Source organism: Gymnodraco acuticeps, unplaced genomic scaffold (assembly GCF_902827175.1).
Source record: "Gymnodraco acuticeps unplaced genomic scaffold, fGymAcu1.1, whole genome shotgun sequence".
NCBI classification, from domain to species: domain Eukaryota; kingdom Metazoa; phylum Chordata; class Actinopteri; order Perciformes; family Bathydraconidae; genus Gymnodraco; species Gymnodraco acuticeps.
This window is the reverse complement of record NW_022990572.1, coordinates 22,593-41,317: the sequence shown is the minus strand read 5'-3', so window position 1 is coordinate 41,317 and position 18,725 is coordinate 22,593. Positions and strand designations below refer to the sequence as shown.

The 18,725-nt window shown below is 43.2% G+C and overlaps 1 protein-coding gene across 1 annotated transcript; it reads left to right on the top strand.

Moving 5' to 3' along the window:
- Positions 1–3,361: 3,361 nt before the first annotated feature.
- On the top strand, positions 3,362–18,115 carry LOC117553818 (nuclear envelope integral membrane protein 1-like; the record flags this gene model as incomplete). The annotated part of the gene is made up of 4 exons (XM_034227887.1): positions 3,362–3,570; positions 14,608–14,648; positions 15,964–16,140; positions 17,222–18,115. Coding segments are annotated over 4 exons (587 nt in total), but the record flags the coding sequence as incomplete, so codon positions are not given.
- Between the last annotated feature and the right edge of the window lie 610 nt (positions 18,116–18,725).

Sequence of the window (18,725 nt, the reverse complement as noted above, 5' to 3'; positions counted from 1 at the left end):
CATAACACACAAGGGGACGGGTAATAACCGGAAAAGCATGACATGTATCATTTAAAACTTAACTTTTTTCTCAGAATCTGACTTTTTTTCTCAGAATCTGACTATTTTTCACAGAATTTGACTCTTTTTCTCAGAATTGTACTTTTTTTCTAAGAATTTTACTTTTTTCTTAAAACTTGACTTTTTTCTCAGAATCTGACTTTTTTCTCAGAATTTTACTTTTTTCTTAGAACTTGACTTTTTTCTCAGAATTTACTTTTTTCTTAAACCTTGACTTTTTTCTCAGAATCTGACTTTTTTCTCAGAATTTAACATTTTTCTTAGAACTTGACTTTTTTCTCAGAATTTGACTTTTTCTTAAAACTTGACTTTCTTCTCAGAATTTGACTTTTTCTCAGAATCTGACTTTGTTTCTCAGAATTTGACTTTTTCCTAAGAATTTGACTTTTTTCTTAGAATTGACTTTTTACTCATATTATCAGATTTAAAAAAAAACAATTTTGTGACATGAGCACTGAAGAGACTTGCAATTATCTGCACTAGACTTCTGCGTTCAGACGCAGTTAATTATGAAGTTATTACCCTATCTGATGCAGATGCACTAATACAATATAATATATTATTTTTAGGGCCGGGACTTTAACGCGTTAATTAAGATTAATTAATTACACAAAAATTAACGCGTTAAAAAAATTAACGCATTTTAATCGCACTTATTTTTGCACCGCGGAACGTTTCTCACTGGATGAGTTTCAGGCGTACCGATTATACTGGAGCACCAACTAACGTTCATGACTTCAGACAACAACAAACCACAGTGAACAACAGTGGGAAATGTTGTTTTAAAAAACGGACGGATGGAAGCGTCGATAAGAGCACGGTTGTGTGCAAATTATGCAAAAAGGAATTTGCATATCACCGCAACACATCAAGCCTCAAGTATCACCTCAATGCAAAACATATAGCAGCTAGCGTGGAAGCTAGCGTGGACGTTAGCCTCTTTTATCGCGTTCACACCAAAAAGAGCCGGTACTAAAATTAGTTCATGAGAACCTTTTTACCCCCACGAAAGTCCCTGCTAGAGAGCAGAGAGCTAGAGAGCAGGGACTTTCGTACAGCTCTCTTGTGAGAAAAGAGCTATATGTCTGATTGGCAGGGCGGATTGCAAACCACGCCCCGTAAAACTCCCAAAAAGTTTTGTGAAGCCGCCATTTTATTATCCCCGCATTAGCATTGTTAGATCTGTGTAACCCACGCAGAAATCCTCGCCTGGGAGACAGCAACGGACGCGCACAGAATGAGCGCTGTGCTGGCCGCCTTGCTGATTTCCTCTGCCTCGGTGGTGGACCGCTCTACCAGTGTCACCACCGAGTTGGAGAGCAGCGCAATGTTATTCGCCGCCGCACTGTGGTGACGGAGAGGGGAAAAGCATGTTCGGCCGCCAAGCTGGCACCCTGCTCCGACTCTGTCTCCTCCGTCCGGGGGAGAGGAGGGAGGGGAGAACCGAACGGTGAACCGTGGAGGGAGGCGGGGCAGGAGTTGCTTTTCTTCGGACTCCTGCCCGGCACTCGGCCCCAGGGACACGAGGCCCCGTCCGCGGCTCGTAAGCCTGGACGGGCCAATCGTCCTCCTCGGCCGCAGCAGCAAGAGCGTCCGCTCTCCGCTTCCTGTCGCCCGAGGGGAGACGGGCGCAGTGTGTGCATACTACCTGCTGGTTTAGAGCCGCGTACGTGTGCTCCGACTCCAGGCAGGATTTGCATACTGCTTTTATCTCTGCTGGTCATAATTCATTATGAACCCAGAGCCACATGAGGGACAATCACGGATGCAGTTGTTGCTCATGATGATTCTCAATTGCTGTGCTTCAGTACTGTGCTGGTTGCTGAAGAAAAGATGGAGCAGATTGCCGGGCCCCCTTCCTATTTATACCGGAAGGAGGCCCGAGGGTGGGCGTGGACTACAAGTGTTTCAGTGCTGCGCGGGGGCGCAGGGGGATAACCCAATAGCGATAGCCTTAGAGGGCGAAGCCATATACGAAATAGAACTCACCTCTCCATAGCTCCTCCTTGGTTAACTGGATTTATAACATTCACACTGTACATTTCATATTTACATTTCATTGAATATTCCATTCCTTGCACACTTTATGTAAATAATATCCTGCTTATATTGTGTTCCGCGAAAATTGGCCCTTTGTGAGAAATTGTATAGATTTCTTTGTATCTTCTGTACATTTTCCTTTTAACTCGCTAGTGCTGGTTTATTTCTATTTTGAGATGTTTATATTTTAGAATTGTGTATTTCTAGTCTTTAGTTATTATGGGCAATGCCTCGTTTTGTTTTATGCTGCTGCAACACTTTATCTTATCAGACACTAGATGGCAGTACAGGATTATTTGAATATGCTTCATTCACTCATAGTCCCATATTATCCCAAGTTATTTAGTGGTCAGTTTATAGAGAGGTGCAGGGAGGACGTGTTTACCCTGAAGGAAGCTGCTGGTTCCCTCGACAAAAAAGCAACAGGATTTCTCCATAGGATTTTGGAAAATAGCTCAAAATAAGGTCTGTGGAAAACGAAGCGGTTTGATAAATGCACGTTTTGTTCAGCCGGATAATATCCACATGTCTACCCTACTTTTATACATTTCAAATCATATATCTGATCGCCAGTAGGGCTGCACGATTTTGGGGAAAAATCTAATTGCGATTTTTCTTTAAAATCGATTAATCGTTCAGCCCTAATCGCCAGAAGCAACATGCTAACGTTATGCTATAAAGGAACTACAGCCGAGTACAGCAGCACGACTTCAACGTCACGCCAACTTAAGATCCATATTCAAACATACAGATTCTAAATGGTTCAAGTTGAAGCGTTAGTTTGAACAGTTTGCAGGAGGCAGGTACTTGCTTTCAAGCAGAACAGGGCAAACTAATTTAGAGGAGTGTTTACGTGTTCGGCGTAATGACGTACAACAGCCTCCACGACTTCTGTAGTCCTATTCAGCCACTTGGTAACAACCATCGTTTTTCAGACACGTCAACTCTTCAATCACCAGTGGGGTCACTGCTGATGGATTTAATGTCCTAGAACAAAACGTGATCAGTCTCTTCAATGTGTCTGAACCACAGACCTTAGTTCCAGATATTTTCCAAAATCCTATGGAGAGATCCCATTGGCTCTGAGACAAGGGAACAGGAAGTGGAGAAATGCTCCTGGTTTTCGGGCTCGTCACTGCACCACTCTATTACTACAGGTCCTTCAAACCTAAAAACTTCTGATCATGTGTGCCCTAAAGTTGTTATTAAAAAGCATAATAAAACCATGTAAGTAACTATATATGTTCCCGTGTTTCCTCAGGCTACGTGACGGTGGTGGGCTTCGTCACCTTCGCGGTGTGTTACCGGTACGGCCCCCTGGTGGACGAGAAGAGCATGAAAAGGCCTGTTCGGCCTGCTGCTGGTCTACCTGGGGATCCAGATCCAGCAGGTGGCCTTCGCCGTCATCGTGGCCGCGCTGATCTCCAAACACCTGGAGCACCCACTCAGACTCTCTGTGACCGCCTGCAGGTGAGGGGGGGGGGGGGGGGGGGACTTTTTATTTATAGATATTTTACATTTATCACATTACACAAAAACAACTGAACATTCCTCAACATTAGACATATGGCAGATTACAAAATAATGCTAAAAAATAAATAAAATAAAAAAGTGTGCAAATTAACAAATTCAACAAATACAATAAAAGCTCATCCACAAACAGAGCAGAGCACAGTTTACAATTCTCCAAATAGATTAACCATTTTCAACATTTCCTCACAGTAGTTTAGTCTTTTGAGCAGGGGGGGGGCATTTCAATCTGAAAGAGCTTCAATGGTGGTCCTCCTTTTTATTACCCAAGCAAAATGTATTAAAAATAAAACGGTCTAATATTTGAGTTTTTATTCATCAAGTAGTATTTTACATATTAATTCAAGTATAAAAAAATAAAATCTTACATCACTTTTCCTCCTTCAGAAATCATCCATTTCTTCCACTTATTAACTAATATTATCTTCTCGCTGTTAGTTGGTTTTGTCATTTATCCAATTATACGGAGGATTGTTTTATTTCCATCCATCCATCTTCTCCCACTTATCCGTGGTCGGGTCACGGAGGTATCAGTTCCAGCACAGAGCCCCAAACTTTCCTCTCCCTGGCCACATCAACCAGCTCTGACGGGGGATCCCAAAGCGCTCCCAGGCAAGCGAAGAGATATAATCCCTCACCTGGTCCTTGGTCTACCCCTTGGTCTCTTCCAGCTGGACGTGCCTGGAACACCTCCCTAGGGAAGTGCCCAGGTGGCATCCTTACTAGGTGCCACGAACCACCTCAACTGGTTCCTTTCGACGCGAAGGAGGAGCGTTTCAACTCCCAGTCGGCCGCTTGTATCCGCAATCTCGTTCTTTCGGTCATGACCCATCCTTCATGACCATAGGTGAGGGTAGGAACGAAAATGGCCCGGTAGAGAGAGAGCTTTGCCTTCTGGCTCAGCTCCCTTTTCGTCACTACGGTGCGAACTGCAGACCCCCTCCCCCACGACTACGCCTCGAAATCCTTCCATGAATATTACAAACAGGATTAGTGACAAAGCGCAGCCCTGATGGAGGCCAACCCTCACCGGAAATGAGTCCGACTTCCTGCCGAGGACCCGGACACAGCTCTCGCTTTGGGAGTACAGAGATTGGATGGCCCTGAGTAGAGACCCCCTCACCCCATACTCCCGCAGCACCTCCCACAATAACTCCCTGGGAACCCGGTCATACGCCTTCTCCAAATTACAAAACACATGTAGACCGGATAAGCGTACTCCCAGGCCCCTCCAGGATCCTTGCGAGAGTAAAAAAAAAAAAAAAAAAAAAAAAAAAAGCTGATCCGTCGTTCCACGGAATCCGCATTGTTCCTCCTCAATCTGAGGTTCGACAATCGGCCCTGACCCTCCTTTCGAGTACCTTAGAGTAAACTTTCCCGGGGAGGCTGAGTAGTGTGATGCCTCTATAATTGGCACACACCCTCTGATCCCCCTTTTTGAAAAGGGGAACCACCACCCCGGTCTGCCACTCCTTCGGTACTGTTTCAGACTTCCACGCAACGTTGATGAGACGTGTCAACCATGACAGTCCCTCAACACCCAGAGCCTTCAGCATTTCTGGGCGGATCTCGTCTACCCCCGGGGCTTTGCCACTGTGGAGTTGTTTGACGACCTCAGTGACCTCCCCCCGGGAGATTGGTGTTGATCCCCCGTCATACTCCAGCTCTGCCTCTACCATAGAGGGCGGAGTTGTCGGGTTCAGGAGTTCCTCAAAGTGTTCCTTCCAACACCCTAACACTCAATCAGTTGAGGTCAACAGCGTCCTATCCTTACTGTACACAGCTTGGATGGTTCTCTGCTTCCCCCTCCTGAGGTGTCGGACAGTTTTCCAGAACAACTTTGGTGCCGCCCGAAAGTCCTTTTCCATGTCTTCTCCGAACTTCTCCCACACCCGCTGCTTTGCCTCGGCCTGTCGGTACCTTGCAACTGCCTCGGGAGTCTCCCGGGATAACATATCCCTGAAGGCCTCCTTCTTCAGTCGGACGGCTTCCCTTGACCACCGGTGTCCACCAGGAGGTTTGAGGGTTACCGCCCCTTGAGGCACCTAAGACCTTGAGACCACAGCTCCCCGCCGCGGCTTCGGTAATAGAGGCTTTGAACAGCCGCCCACTCTGGTTCAATGTCCCCATCTTCCACAGTGTTGTGAGTTTTCATAGTATGTTTAATACTTAAAAACGAAAGTTAGTTATAATCAAATATAATCAATTATATTCTTGTATAACCCACAATGAAAATGCTTCATATTTTAGGTTTTCTATAGTTACAGTATAAACAAAACAAAGTGGGTTGTTTAGGTTGAGTTTTCTTCCTCTCCTCTGGCAGCAGTCCAGAGAGAGGGGGGGCTTCACACTAAGGGGAGAAACATTAGAGGCCAAAGAGAGTTCATGTCCTTTTTACCTCATATGAAAGGGTGTCTTATCCCATAACAGCTGTGGAACATGTTGAGCATGTTCAGCCTTGTACATTATAGGACATGCGCAGTTCTTCACAAATTAGGTATAGAGGAGGAGTTTGTTTTTTGAGGTTTAGGATCCAGTTTCTTTTAGCATAAAGAGACTGGTTTTTTGAGAGAGCGCGAGAGAGGGGGGGGAGACCCCTGGTAGACTCTCTCCGGGTAGGGCTGTGTGCTTCAGAGCTGGGTTAATAGCTCTCGGTAAGGTCCTTCTAGACGGGGTAAATATCTCTCGAATTTATTGGTTGTTGGCTGAGTGGAATGATTTGATGAGAGATGTGTTGGTGAATATTATAACCAGCGACCTGTAAGGACCTTCCTTCGAACTCTTGGCGGATAGGAATGTGTTTTTGAAAGGTTAATCCGCCGTCTGTGTCGGAAAAAGTGTATGAACCTTTATAAATACCGCGACCTGTGGGGAAATCTGGTCCCCCGAATTTTGCGGACAGGTATGGGTTTTTGAGTGTTAATCCGCCGTCTGTGTCGGAAAAAGTGTATGAACCTTTATAAATACCGCGACCTGTGGGGAAATCTGGTCCCCCGAATTTGCGGACAGGTATGGGTTTTTGAGTGTTAATCCGCCGTCTGTGTCGGAAAAAACGGTATGAAACTGATGTGAATAAATTGGTGAATGGAAAGTTGAATGCGCTTTTATTGTCACCGGTCTTTTTACGAGGAAATACCTCTAAATTCTATCGGGAGAATTTTAAAATGTCACAACTGAAATGGGCAGTTGGAATTAAAACATTTTTGGTAATAAATGTAAGACTGTGAATTAAAGTTCATTTGAACATGATCACAGCACGGTTTTTGTTAGGATGATTATAATGTTGTGAGAGAGAAGGTAAAACCCTGTATTAGTTTGGACCTATTTTTCTTCAAATAAACTGAATCCCACCTGTTGGATTGGGATCCTTTAAAAGACACCTGTGCCCTCCTCTCCTGCGTCAAAGGTAAGATTGCACCCTGCCACACACACTTAGGTAGGAGCACACTCCATTTACTGATATCAAAATCCTTCGGGATCGCTTTAAAACAGATTAAAAAAGAGTTGTCTGAATTGAAACAGCAGTTAATTGAACCTGGTTCTTCGGGGGGGGTTAGGAAGAGGTGAGATCTTGCTGACGTTGGTGGATCTGAGCCAAGCAGCAAACTTACATAGACTCAATAATCTTCGGAAGGTCAATTAGGAGGTCAGAGTAATTACCGGAATAAATTATCAGGACCTCTCAAAACTCTAAACATGGCGCCCAACGTGGGGCTCTGTGAAAAGTAATATTTTTACAGAGTCAAAATACAAGAACCAAAAGACTCCTAGTGAAAAAAGTCGAAGGAATACAAATCAGCGAAATACAGGCTGAAATTCTTGTTAAAATACCTACCCCAAATCCTAGAATATATATAATTAAACCTGAAAGTGTAGTAATTTAAGTTAATACTATTACACCGGACTGAGGTTATATTATATCGGATATAGCTGTCTGATTAAAGAAGCTAAAGAAGGTTCATTTTCCCCTAGTCAAATTGAGAAGCCTGTGGTCCCTTTAACACAGGTTTAGGTGGCTAAAGTGAAGTCAGCCGTAGGGAGCACTGCTCAGTACTTGTCCAATTACTTTGAAACTTATAGGTTAGGACTTGACCAAGAGCCTGCGGTTTGAACTTTTGCGTTAAAACATAACGTGGGGAAGAGTTAATAGGAGATTTAATAAAAGATAAACATAGGTCTAAAGGTACCTATGCTGTTTAAAAAAATGTGAAGCTCAGTACATAACACTCTTAGCTGAGGTACCCGCATGTACTAACTGAATCCAGAAAGAGAACTTAGAACCAAGTGACGGTATAAGTCGGACTGATCACCCGTCGAGAGTAAAGCCTAGGAACTTGCATGTGTATAAAAGAGTGAACTTGAACCCTTTAATACATTTTTGTGTTGTTTTTTTTAAACAAACAAACAAAATAATGGCGGACGAGGTTAGAACGCAGTTTTTAATGACTCGGAGCCAACCACACAGGGGGAATACACAGAAGCAAAATCCGGAGCTTCTGCCCGCCCTGGTCAGCTTAGCCCCAGACCCACGGGGCGTACCGCGACCAAAATACTTTCCTGTCAGACTACCGTTTGACAGAGAGCAACAAGCAGGTGGTATAATGTTTGAGACCCTATCTCCACCATACAGGGATAAAAGCTCAAAAATGCCATTTAGGAGTATCCCATCTACTACTCCTAGAAGAAAAAAAACACATTGTTAGACATGATATTCAGGAAAAAGGAATGTTGGAAATAAATAATGTCAAATATTGAAATCCTAAAAACTGGATCAACAAACCATGTTAATAAACCCTGCTAATAGGAAGCTAAAACATGCAGGAGAAATAGCAGTAGCTCTGGCAAAGAGAATAGGTCCTAGCATGCAATAACAGTGTGATAATATGATAAGGACTATTAAACTGTCAGAAGGCGATGTGGTGATCAGATGACCCACAAATACCGGTTGTTTTGAATGTACTTTTAAGAAAAAACCTATGTGGGAAACTATCAGCAGATATCAAGCCCCAAAAATATCTTCAAAACTAATATGAGAAAGTTTTTGCGAAGCTAAAGCTCAAATACTTTACCAAAATCAACTAAACTATTTACTTTTGACCCCTGTTTGGGAATGGGATTTTCCGTTACACAACGGAAAACTCAATTCAAGCCTTAAAGAACGCTTTAAAGACAAGTCAATGAGAGTTAAATGTGGTGCTATTTTTCTCATGAAGGAGAATGCACTTTTGGAAAAAAGGTTTCCTCTTTTCTCTGCTCCCGAGGTGCTGCAGAAAACACGCAGCACACGGGGTCAAAGACAGGCGTGACCTCTGGAGGGGAAGAAAATTTGAGCAGACCACGAAAGACCATTCAAAGTTTTATGGCCTCAGCACAGAGGAAGATCTGGAGATTTTGAGGAACTCTCCCAAAGCATCCCCCACCCCAGCACAAGGGAAATAGTGTTCCTCTCACCAATGAATAAATCAACTCTTAACCAAGTCGAATCTAAAATAGACATAGCTCCAGTTGTTAAGAAAGAGGGAGATTCAAAAAATTATCTTAACACCAGAACAATAATATCAAATATCAAAAACCAAAATAGTATGTTGAGACCCATTCTCAGAAACTAACAATGTGGAGATAAGGAACCAGGGTGATAGAAAATCTGTGCTATTCATGTCCATGACTTGATCAGGAACAGAGGAAAAATTATCACCTGAAGAGAAGCATCTTGCACTTGCATTAAAAATGTATCCAGCCCTGAGGGAAATGTCTCAAGGTACCAAAATGTGCATATACACTCTTTATTTTCCAATATCTGAAGCTACTAAACAAACTGTTCAGGGAGCAAAAACAATGATGAGTAGATGAAGAAAATGGAAGATGATAATGTCTGATCCAGATGTGGGGTGCAGAGGACCTCAGGAAGTAAGCCACAAAGGGAAACATTGAAACCCTTACAGAAAACCGCTACTCCACAGATAACAATGTTTACAGAGGGGAGTTTGCGAAAAGGTGACCAAGCAGCCACTTGGGCCTTTATAAAGAAAACTAATTCAGGTGAAGTACTTTGCAAGCAAAAAGGGTGCAATACCAGGTACAGCCTGCTGAGGAAAGGCCATTTGTTGAGGGACTTCCTTTGCTAAAAAAGGAAAAATAGCACACATCCGTATTATTACTGATAGTGATTATTATTAAAAAGCGGGTAAAGAAGAGCTTAATAATTGGAAACAAAGGCAGTTCAAAAATGTGAAAGGTGAAACGCTGACACATGCCCATCTATTGAGGGTCTTATTGCAGAGTTAAAGGCAGGCATGTAGAATGGAATCATGTCCGTAGCCATATAGATAAGATATAATTTAACTATCAGGGTAATAGAGAAGTTTTACCTTGCTTAAAGCACGGGACGAGTTAACCACCGGACTGCCATATTCCCTAGAATATGGAAAAAGGGTGGAAGCATTCACGTACCACCTGAAGAAGCTCCTTAGGTTGTGCGTGAATTACACAGCAGTTTAGGCCATGTGGGCCTATTTCAGATGAGGAAATATTGTCTCCACAATAAAATCCTCTTACCCAAACTGCGATTGCACCTACAACACACATGGTCAACATGTCTTCAATGTGTAGAGGTGGATGGGTTTAAGAAAGTTCATCCTGAGCATCTTAAAATAATAGAGGAAGGACCACTACCCATTTTTAGTGCTGACATAAGCAGGTCCTTTTCTGACCCGCACTCCCAGTGGGAATAAGTATTTCCTTGTGAACTTTGATAAATGGAGGGAGTCATAAACATGTCTATCCTCTGACCAGAGCAACTGGAACACAGTGTCTGCTAAAATGGCGGAACATATAAGTATTTTTCCTAAAAACTGAGAAAATAGGAATGGGTAATGCGACTCACTTTAAAAATGAGAACGTTTTTGTCACCCTTGCAGGATAAAGAAATCACACCTATCTGGTCTTTACCATAGAAGTATCAGGCGTTAGAGCAGCCAAAGAGTGGAGTATAAAAAAACTGTAAAACAAATTGGGACATTCCAATCAATTTGACAAAGCTGAATATATTCCTATATGTATGGAAAAGCTACCTAGGGCAAGGTCAGGTCATATCTAACTATCACACCTTTTCCGTTTAAGTTCAGAAATCGTGTATGGGTGACCAGAAAGGGGCAAAGTCCAGAGAAGGGTTAGCTTAAAAACTAAATCAGAAGGTTTGGATACAGTGAAGTCAATTTTCTGGGAAAGTAGTTTCACTCCAGAAGAGAGGACCGGTTCACCCGAGCCAACTGAGTTTAGAATCCAGATAGGAATATGACTGCGGCCTACCCATCCACTGTTGATGCTATCAGTCTCACATCACATGACATGTTTTGCACACACACGTGGCAGTTAATGTGTTTTTCTTCCACAGGAGAGGATGGCTTTTTGTGGGATCTTCCCACAATAAGTTAGAATTGTCTTGGTAAATTCTGTACCAAGGGATATTCGATAGAGCAAAAGAGGGAATTTAAATCTGAGTAACAAGCAATAGCTCCAATGCAAAGGATTTAGCAGTAGAACTGTTAGAATCTATAGTGAATTATGCAGAAAGATGGCAAGACGAAACTCTGTCTATTAGCATATGGATCATTAGAGCTTGGATGGAGAATACCTCAGTATCAAAGAGGAAATGGAAAATAACCTTTATATTATTTTTCTCATTGTTTTTTAACTTTACACTATTAGTTTTCTTTTCAGTTATTTTTAATTGATATACGCTTACACCCTAAAAAGAGTATTCATTTAAATTTGATTTTTTGAATACATCTCTCCTTCTTTTTTGCTGGTTCTCACACAGCATGAAGGTGTAGGGCTGTCAGGTCGTTAAACTGATAAGAGTAACGGCAGTGCTTTCTGCCGTTAGAGGCCAACTGAGTAAGAGGAGAAACAATCACCTTGCTGTGTATAGAAATTACAGAGCAATATGGAATACACGACCCTCTTGAGAAAACCCTTGGGGAAGTTTTTATTTTAACTGAAACAACTTTTTATGGATCAGAGAAATGATTTAAACTTGATTTTAGCTATATTTTTGAGATTAATACCTCAGCAATCTACCAAGAGGATTTGAACCTGCCTAGCGGGGAAACTTCAGTCACAGTGCCTCAAGTGAAGCCAAGTAGGCTACTGGACCCAGGAAACCTGTGCAGAAGGACCGGAAGGGGCAAGCGGTGAAAAGGAGGAGACTCGTAAGAGAAAAAAGTGATCTGATTCAGAGGTCTCCCCGGGTGCCCAAGCCAAAAAGATGTCCTTGCTGTCAATAGACATTCCAGAGGAACATGGAGTACCAGACCCCTTGGAAGGATTCCTGGGGGAAATTGTTTCAATTGAAACAATTATTAATGGATCAGCGGCTGAGTCACCTATGACCCCGCCAGAGAAGGAGGACGATTCTTCCAGCTCTGTGGGACAGGCTGCATCTCTACCCGCTGAGCCACTCAGATCGCAGTGGATTTCCCAGGAAAGGATGACGACTACCTGATAACTGCATGGTCAGATATCAGACGCCAGGTAGCAGCAACCCTACCTACCCCCTGCCACTGGTCCACTTCACCATCTCCAACCCGGTGACTTCGTGCTGGTCAAGGACTTCCGGAGAAAGAGCTGGAAATCCAACCGTTGGCAAGGTCCCTACCAGGTGCTTCTCATCACCCAGACAGCGGTCAAGGTCACCGAGAGAGCCACGTAGGTCCACGCCAGCCACTGCAAGGTCGTAGTCACAGGCCAGGAGAGACGGTAGAAACAGACGACAACAAGTGATGTGTCCTAGTCACCAACGAAAGACGACAACAAGTACCACCAGCACCACACTGGCACCACATACACCTGAGCACCACACTGCACACACAGGATGTCATGAGCGAGTGCCAGCTAAGCTGTTTCATATGCCTCTGGTTCCTCGTTTGTGCTATCATTGTGTGGGGACTCATTGACCTTGTCACAAAGTCATGAGCGATTATTTACGAGGTCTAAAAAATCCATAACAACTGTCGACCGAGTTATCTGGTTTTTCGTTTGGAGATGTCGTCCAGCGAAAAACTGCAACCCCTCCATGGTCAGGGTCAAGGATATACATCAGATAGCAACATGGATTTAGGAGTCTACAACAGATGGGCCCCTCGCCCAAGGACATTCCTGTACGGTACTATGTTTTCGGTGTTTTTTCACACCAGGTTCATCAAAGGGTCGTCCTGATTACACATACTGAAGAACTTTTCATGATATTGATGCTTGGAGTTTTACGGATGTAATATGTATGTTTTTACGATTTTATCTGTTGATATTTGATAACTTTGCGTTTGAAAAGAGGGTGTTGAGATCTTCATATGAAGTGAATACTTAAAACGAAAGTTAATTGAGATCATGGTATGAAGTGAATACTTAAAAAACGAAAGTTAATTATAAATCATACATGATCAATCATATTCTTGTATAAACCCATAATGAGAATGCTTCTTGACGGTTTTTGAATATGTATCTATGCTTACAATTTTTTATGTTGCTATTTTGATAACTTTACGTTTTGAAAAGAGGGTGTTGTGAGTTTTCATAGTATGTTTAATACTTAAAAACGAAAGTTAGTTATAATCAAATATAATCAATTATATTCTTGTATAACCCACAATGAAAATGCTTCATATTTTAGGTTTTCTATAGTTACAGTATAAACAAAACAAAGTGGGTTGTTTAGGTTGAGTTTTCTTCCTCTCCTCTGGCAGCAGTCCAGAGAGAGGGGGGGCTTCACACTAAGGGGAGAAACATTAGAGGCCAAAGAGAGTTCATGTCCTTTTTACCTCATATGAAAGGGTGTCTTATCCCATAACAGCTGTGGAACATGTTGAGGCATGTTCAGCCTTGTACATTATAGGACATGCGCAGTTCTTCACAAATTAGGTATAGAGGAGGAGTTTGTTTTTTTGGGTTTAGGATCCAGTTTTTTTTAGCATAAAGAGACTGGTTTTTTGAGAGAGCGCGAGAGAGGGGGGGAGACCCCTGGTAGACTCTCTCCGGGTAGGCTGTGTGCTTCAGAGCTGGGTTAATAGCTCTCGGTAAGGTCCTTCTAGACGGGGTAAATATCTCTCGAATTTATTGGTTGTTGGCTGAGTGGAATGATTTGATGAGAGATGTGTGTATGAACCTTTATAAATACCGCGACCTGTGGGGAAATCTGGTCCCCCGAATTTTGCGGACAGGTATGGGTTTTTGAGTGTTAATCCGCCGTCTGTGTCGGAAAAAACGGTATGAAACTGATGAGAATTGAGTTGGTGAAATGAAAAAGTTGAATGCGCTTTTTATTGTCACCGGTCTTTTTACGAGGAAATACCTCTAAATTCTATCGGGAGAATTTTAAAATGTCACAACTGAAATGGGCAGTTGGAATTAAAACATTTTGGTAATAAATGTAAGACTGTGAATTAAAGTTTCATTTGAACATGATCACAGCACGGTTTTTTTGTTGGTATGATTATAATGTTGTGAGAGAGAAGGTAAAAACCCTGTATTAGTTTGGACCTATTTTTCTTCAAATAAACTGAATCCCACCTGTTGGATTGGGATCCTTTAAAAGACACCTGTGCCCTCCTCTCCTGCGTCAAAGGTAAGATTGCACCCTGCCACACACACTTAGGTAGGAGCACACTCCATTTTACTGATATCAAAATCCTTCGGGATCGCTTAAACAGATTAAAAAAGAGTTGTCTGAATTGAAACAGCAGTTAATTGAACCTGGTTATTCGGGGGGGTTAGGAAGAGGTGAGATCTTGCTGACGTTGGTGGATCTGAGCCAAGCAGCAAACTTACATAGACTCAATAATCTTCGGAAAGGTCAATTAGGAGGTCAGAGTAATTTACCGGAATAAATTATCAGGACCTCTCAAAACTCTAAACAACAGGGATGCCCGAAAAGCTCAGCCGGAGGTGTGAGTTGAAGGCCTCCTGAACTTGGGCCTCCTCCAGACGTTCCCAGTTCACCCGTACTACACGTTTGAGCTTACCGGGTCTGTCAAGAGGCTTCCCCCGCCACTCGACCCAACTCACCACCAGATGGTGATCAGTTGACAACTCCGCCCCTCTCTTTACCCGAGTGTCCAAAACATATGACCTCAGGTCCGATGATATGATAACGAAATCGATCATGGACCTTCTGCCTAAGGTGCTCTGGTACCACGTACAATTATGAGCATCCTTATGTTCGAACATGGTGTTTGTTATGGCCAATCCATGACTAGCACAGAAGTCCAGTAACAAACCACCACTCCGGTTCCGATCAGGGGGGCCGTTCCTCCCAATCACGCCCCTCCAAGTGTCTCCATCATTGCCCACATGTGCGTTGAAGTCTCCCAGCAAGATTAAAGAGTCCCATTCAGGAGCCCCATACAGGACTCTTTCCAGGGTCTCCAAGAAGGCTGTATACTCTGAACTCCTGTTTGGTGCATAAGCACACACAACAGTCAGAGTTTCCCCCCCCCCATAACCCGCAGGCGTAGGGAGGCAACCCTCTCGTCCACTGGGGTATACTTCAACAAAGAAGCACCCAACCGGGGACTTGTGAGTATCCCCGCCCGGCGCCTCACACCTTGAGCAACTCCGGAGAAGAATAGAGTCCAACCCCTATCCAGAATTAAGGTTCCAGAGCGGACGCTGTGCCCAACCAGATCCAACTGGTAACGCTCCACCTCCCGCACAAGCTACGGCTCCTTCCCCCCCAGAAAGGTGACGTTCCACGTCCCCAAAGCCAGCTTCTGTCGCCCGGGTCTGGTCCGTCGAGACCCTCTGCTTTCACTGCCACCCTTCTGGCAGTTCACCCGACTCCATCGCTGTTTCCCATAGGTGGTGGGCCCGCGGGACGGCTTCCTCCGGGCCGGGTATCCTCACTTCTTGTGTCTTCTTTCATGAGGTCTTTGATCCAATCTTAGTCAGGCCCCTTGCCTGAGACCAATTTGCCATGGGAGACCCTACCAGGAACACAAGATTCCAGACAACACAGCCCCCAGGTTCATCAGGGCACACGAAGAACCAGCACCTCACCTTCCCGTAGTGGAGAGGTTGCTGGTTATTTCTAATCTTCTTTATTTCAAACGTATTTGTTATTTTAAGTCATGCATGATGTCTGCTTATTTCTGCCGTTTGAGCTCTACATCCACGATTCAATTTGCTTTGTTCACTTGTTTTATTATTATTATTATTATTAATGGACATGTTCCCCTTTTTAATTCTGTTATTTTGGTGAGTGGTTCTGCGTTGTGAAGCCCCTGAGCAAGTGTTATTTGTGATATTGGGTTATATAAATAAAATGTAATTTCTTTCCTGCAGGCGGCTCAGAGCTGCAGTTCGCTGGAAGACGGAGCCTCGCCGCCTGCTGACGGAGGAGGAGTTCCAGCGGGAGGCGGAGGAAGAGACTCGTAAAGCTCTGGAGGATCTGAGGAAGAACTTCAGCAGCCCCGAGTTCAGATCCTGGAGGACCGTGGCCCGCCTGCAGTCCCCCAAAAGGTGCCCGTAGTTCCCTCTTTTTCTCAGTGCAGATTATTTAAAAGCGCCTCTGCTAATCCTGTTAAATCAACAGAGCGTCATGCTTAAAACCCGGGTCCTCTTGTAGTTATTAAGAAAACAAGAAAGACCATATACTTTTTTTACCCACAAGGGATAATCCAGTTTTTACTGGGGTGATGTGATACTTTTATTTATTCTGTGTGACTGGCGGAGCCACACACAGTCTAGTATTCAACATACTTATCTCATTTTATTCTCCTTCTTCCGCCACAAATGTTGTCATGCTACTCACCCGGTAGCGTTGACACGAAACACACAAATAATATATCAAAACGTGCGGAGTGACCAGGATCGTGTTGCTATGACTTTTATTAGAGATTCGCTTTGCCGTTCTCACGCAAATCACAGAAAACTGCGATCATTTGCCCGATAGGAATGAATGGGAAATCCATTTGAACAGAGCTCAAAAACACCGCACTTTGACCCAATACAGATTCCGCATATTTTAACGTAGAAAAAAAACTACAAGTTTAAAGGATTCTCGAGACTATGGACTTTATTAGACTAATTGGATATTTTTTGATAGCGAGTACGGTTCTCACGTAGTCGCAGTTTACGTTTTGTGAAAATATGACTTTATTTATTTGTAATTATTTTTGTTATCATCATTAAGGTCAAAGGGTTCATATGTCAATGAAAACGATCCACTGTTTACAAATTGCTTGATAATTAAATCATGAATGCTTTATTGATTAACCTGACTTGCATGATTAATAAAAAGGTTGTTTTTGTTTCCGACAAGCCGTGTAGGACAGAGAGTGAACACACATAATATACAGAGATGCTGTTTGAGAAACAATTTGAATCTATTCTAGTAGACCTCAACAATGGAACTATGATCAGTAGAAATGGCCATGACGTGGGACCTTTAAAGTCTTTCATGTTTGTAAAGCACTTTGAATTGCCTTGTGTTGAAAGGCTCTATAAATAAACTTGCCTTGCTTTAGCTAGGGCTGCAAACTGTATATGAATGTAATATAATATCGTGCCATATCGTTGTTGATGTGTTTTTCCTCCTCAGGTTTGCAGACTTCGTGGAGGGCTCTCCTCACCTGGTGTCCAACGAGGTGTCGGTGCACGCGCAGGAGTACGGCTTCGGAGGGTCCTTCTTTGAGGAGGAGTTCTTCGACACGGACGACGAGGAAGACGACGACATGAAACCTCTGAAGATCCCGGAGTGAGGCGACGCTTTGTGGAGAATAAAGAGACGATTTAAGTATTGCCTTTCAGGACAAACGATGAGAGGAGAGCCGCTCTGCGCGAGCTAACGTCCGGAGAGAGGAGGACACGGATCGTGGTCTCCAGAGAAATGACAGGAAGTGGAGAGGACTAAAGACGAAGTGATGGAGCTTCAAAGGATGTAAACAAACTCTTTGTTTAGGGAGAATCTGACGGTACTCGGTGATCGGGAGCGCTTTCTTTTGGAGGTAAAAGCTAATGTTTTACTGTGTGATGGCAGCGTGTGCCGGCCAGAGAATGCAAACACTTGAGGAAATAAAAAGTGGGTTTTTTCTGATTAAACTAGATTTATCTTTTATCTCAATGGGAATGAATTCTGCTCTGTTTTTCTGAATGACTGAAAAATCCCAAAAGAAGCTTTTCCTGATTTCCTAGAAGTCCCACCTCGTCACTTCTGCCAGGGTTTCAGCCCTGATCGTTGCAGGTGCATCTTTTTAAGTCTCTGAATCATCAGGATCTAGTGGTCACAGATCAGAGCATGTCTGTGTTGTATTGAGACTCAAGTGTCTCCCAATATCTACCAAAACAAGGGGTTGAATGTAAAGCTTCTTTGCATGAAACGTACCCTTCAACTGAGGCTGAATATGTGCCTTCGTTCATTTATAAATAAGAAGTCTTGTGATTAATAATCCCCCATCAGTTTTGCAATTCTGCTTTATTTGTTTTATTGAACATTTGACCCTGATTAAATACAGTCGATTTTCAACTCTAAAAGTCCCAGAGTATAAATATGAGTCTTTCTTTAAGTATTTATCACGCAGTACTACAGCGGTGTTTCGTGCAGCCCTGCCGATGTTTCCCGTTAATTCAGAAAAACAAACAGTATTTATTTCCACGATTTCTCCAAACGTTGAGATGAAATAATCTCTGTTTCTTAAATAAATGCTTGACGCTGTTTGTGTTGTCTTTAGCTCAGGAGAGGTTTTTACGTTCAGTGTGTCTGACCTTTGTTTGTGTTTCACTGTTTTCAATTTAATGGACATGAACACAGGAAGTGTCCCCAAAGTATTTTGAATAAAAAACTATGAATTGAGCTCTGATGTGTTTCCATTAGCTTCATTGTGAGGTAATGAAAGATAAGGGAAGTCCACGAGGCTTTGGGTAATCACGCATGTCTCACTTGAAGCCATGAAGCTGTTATTTAAGTGGCTGCAGAGGAGATTTCTGAAGTGCTGGAAAGGGATATACTCTCTGCTCCGTCTGTATCCGTGTAACACGAGGCAATCAGATGGAAACATTATGCATAGAAAGAAAATACACAGTTACAACGTCTCAGGAACTGCACC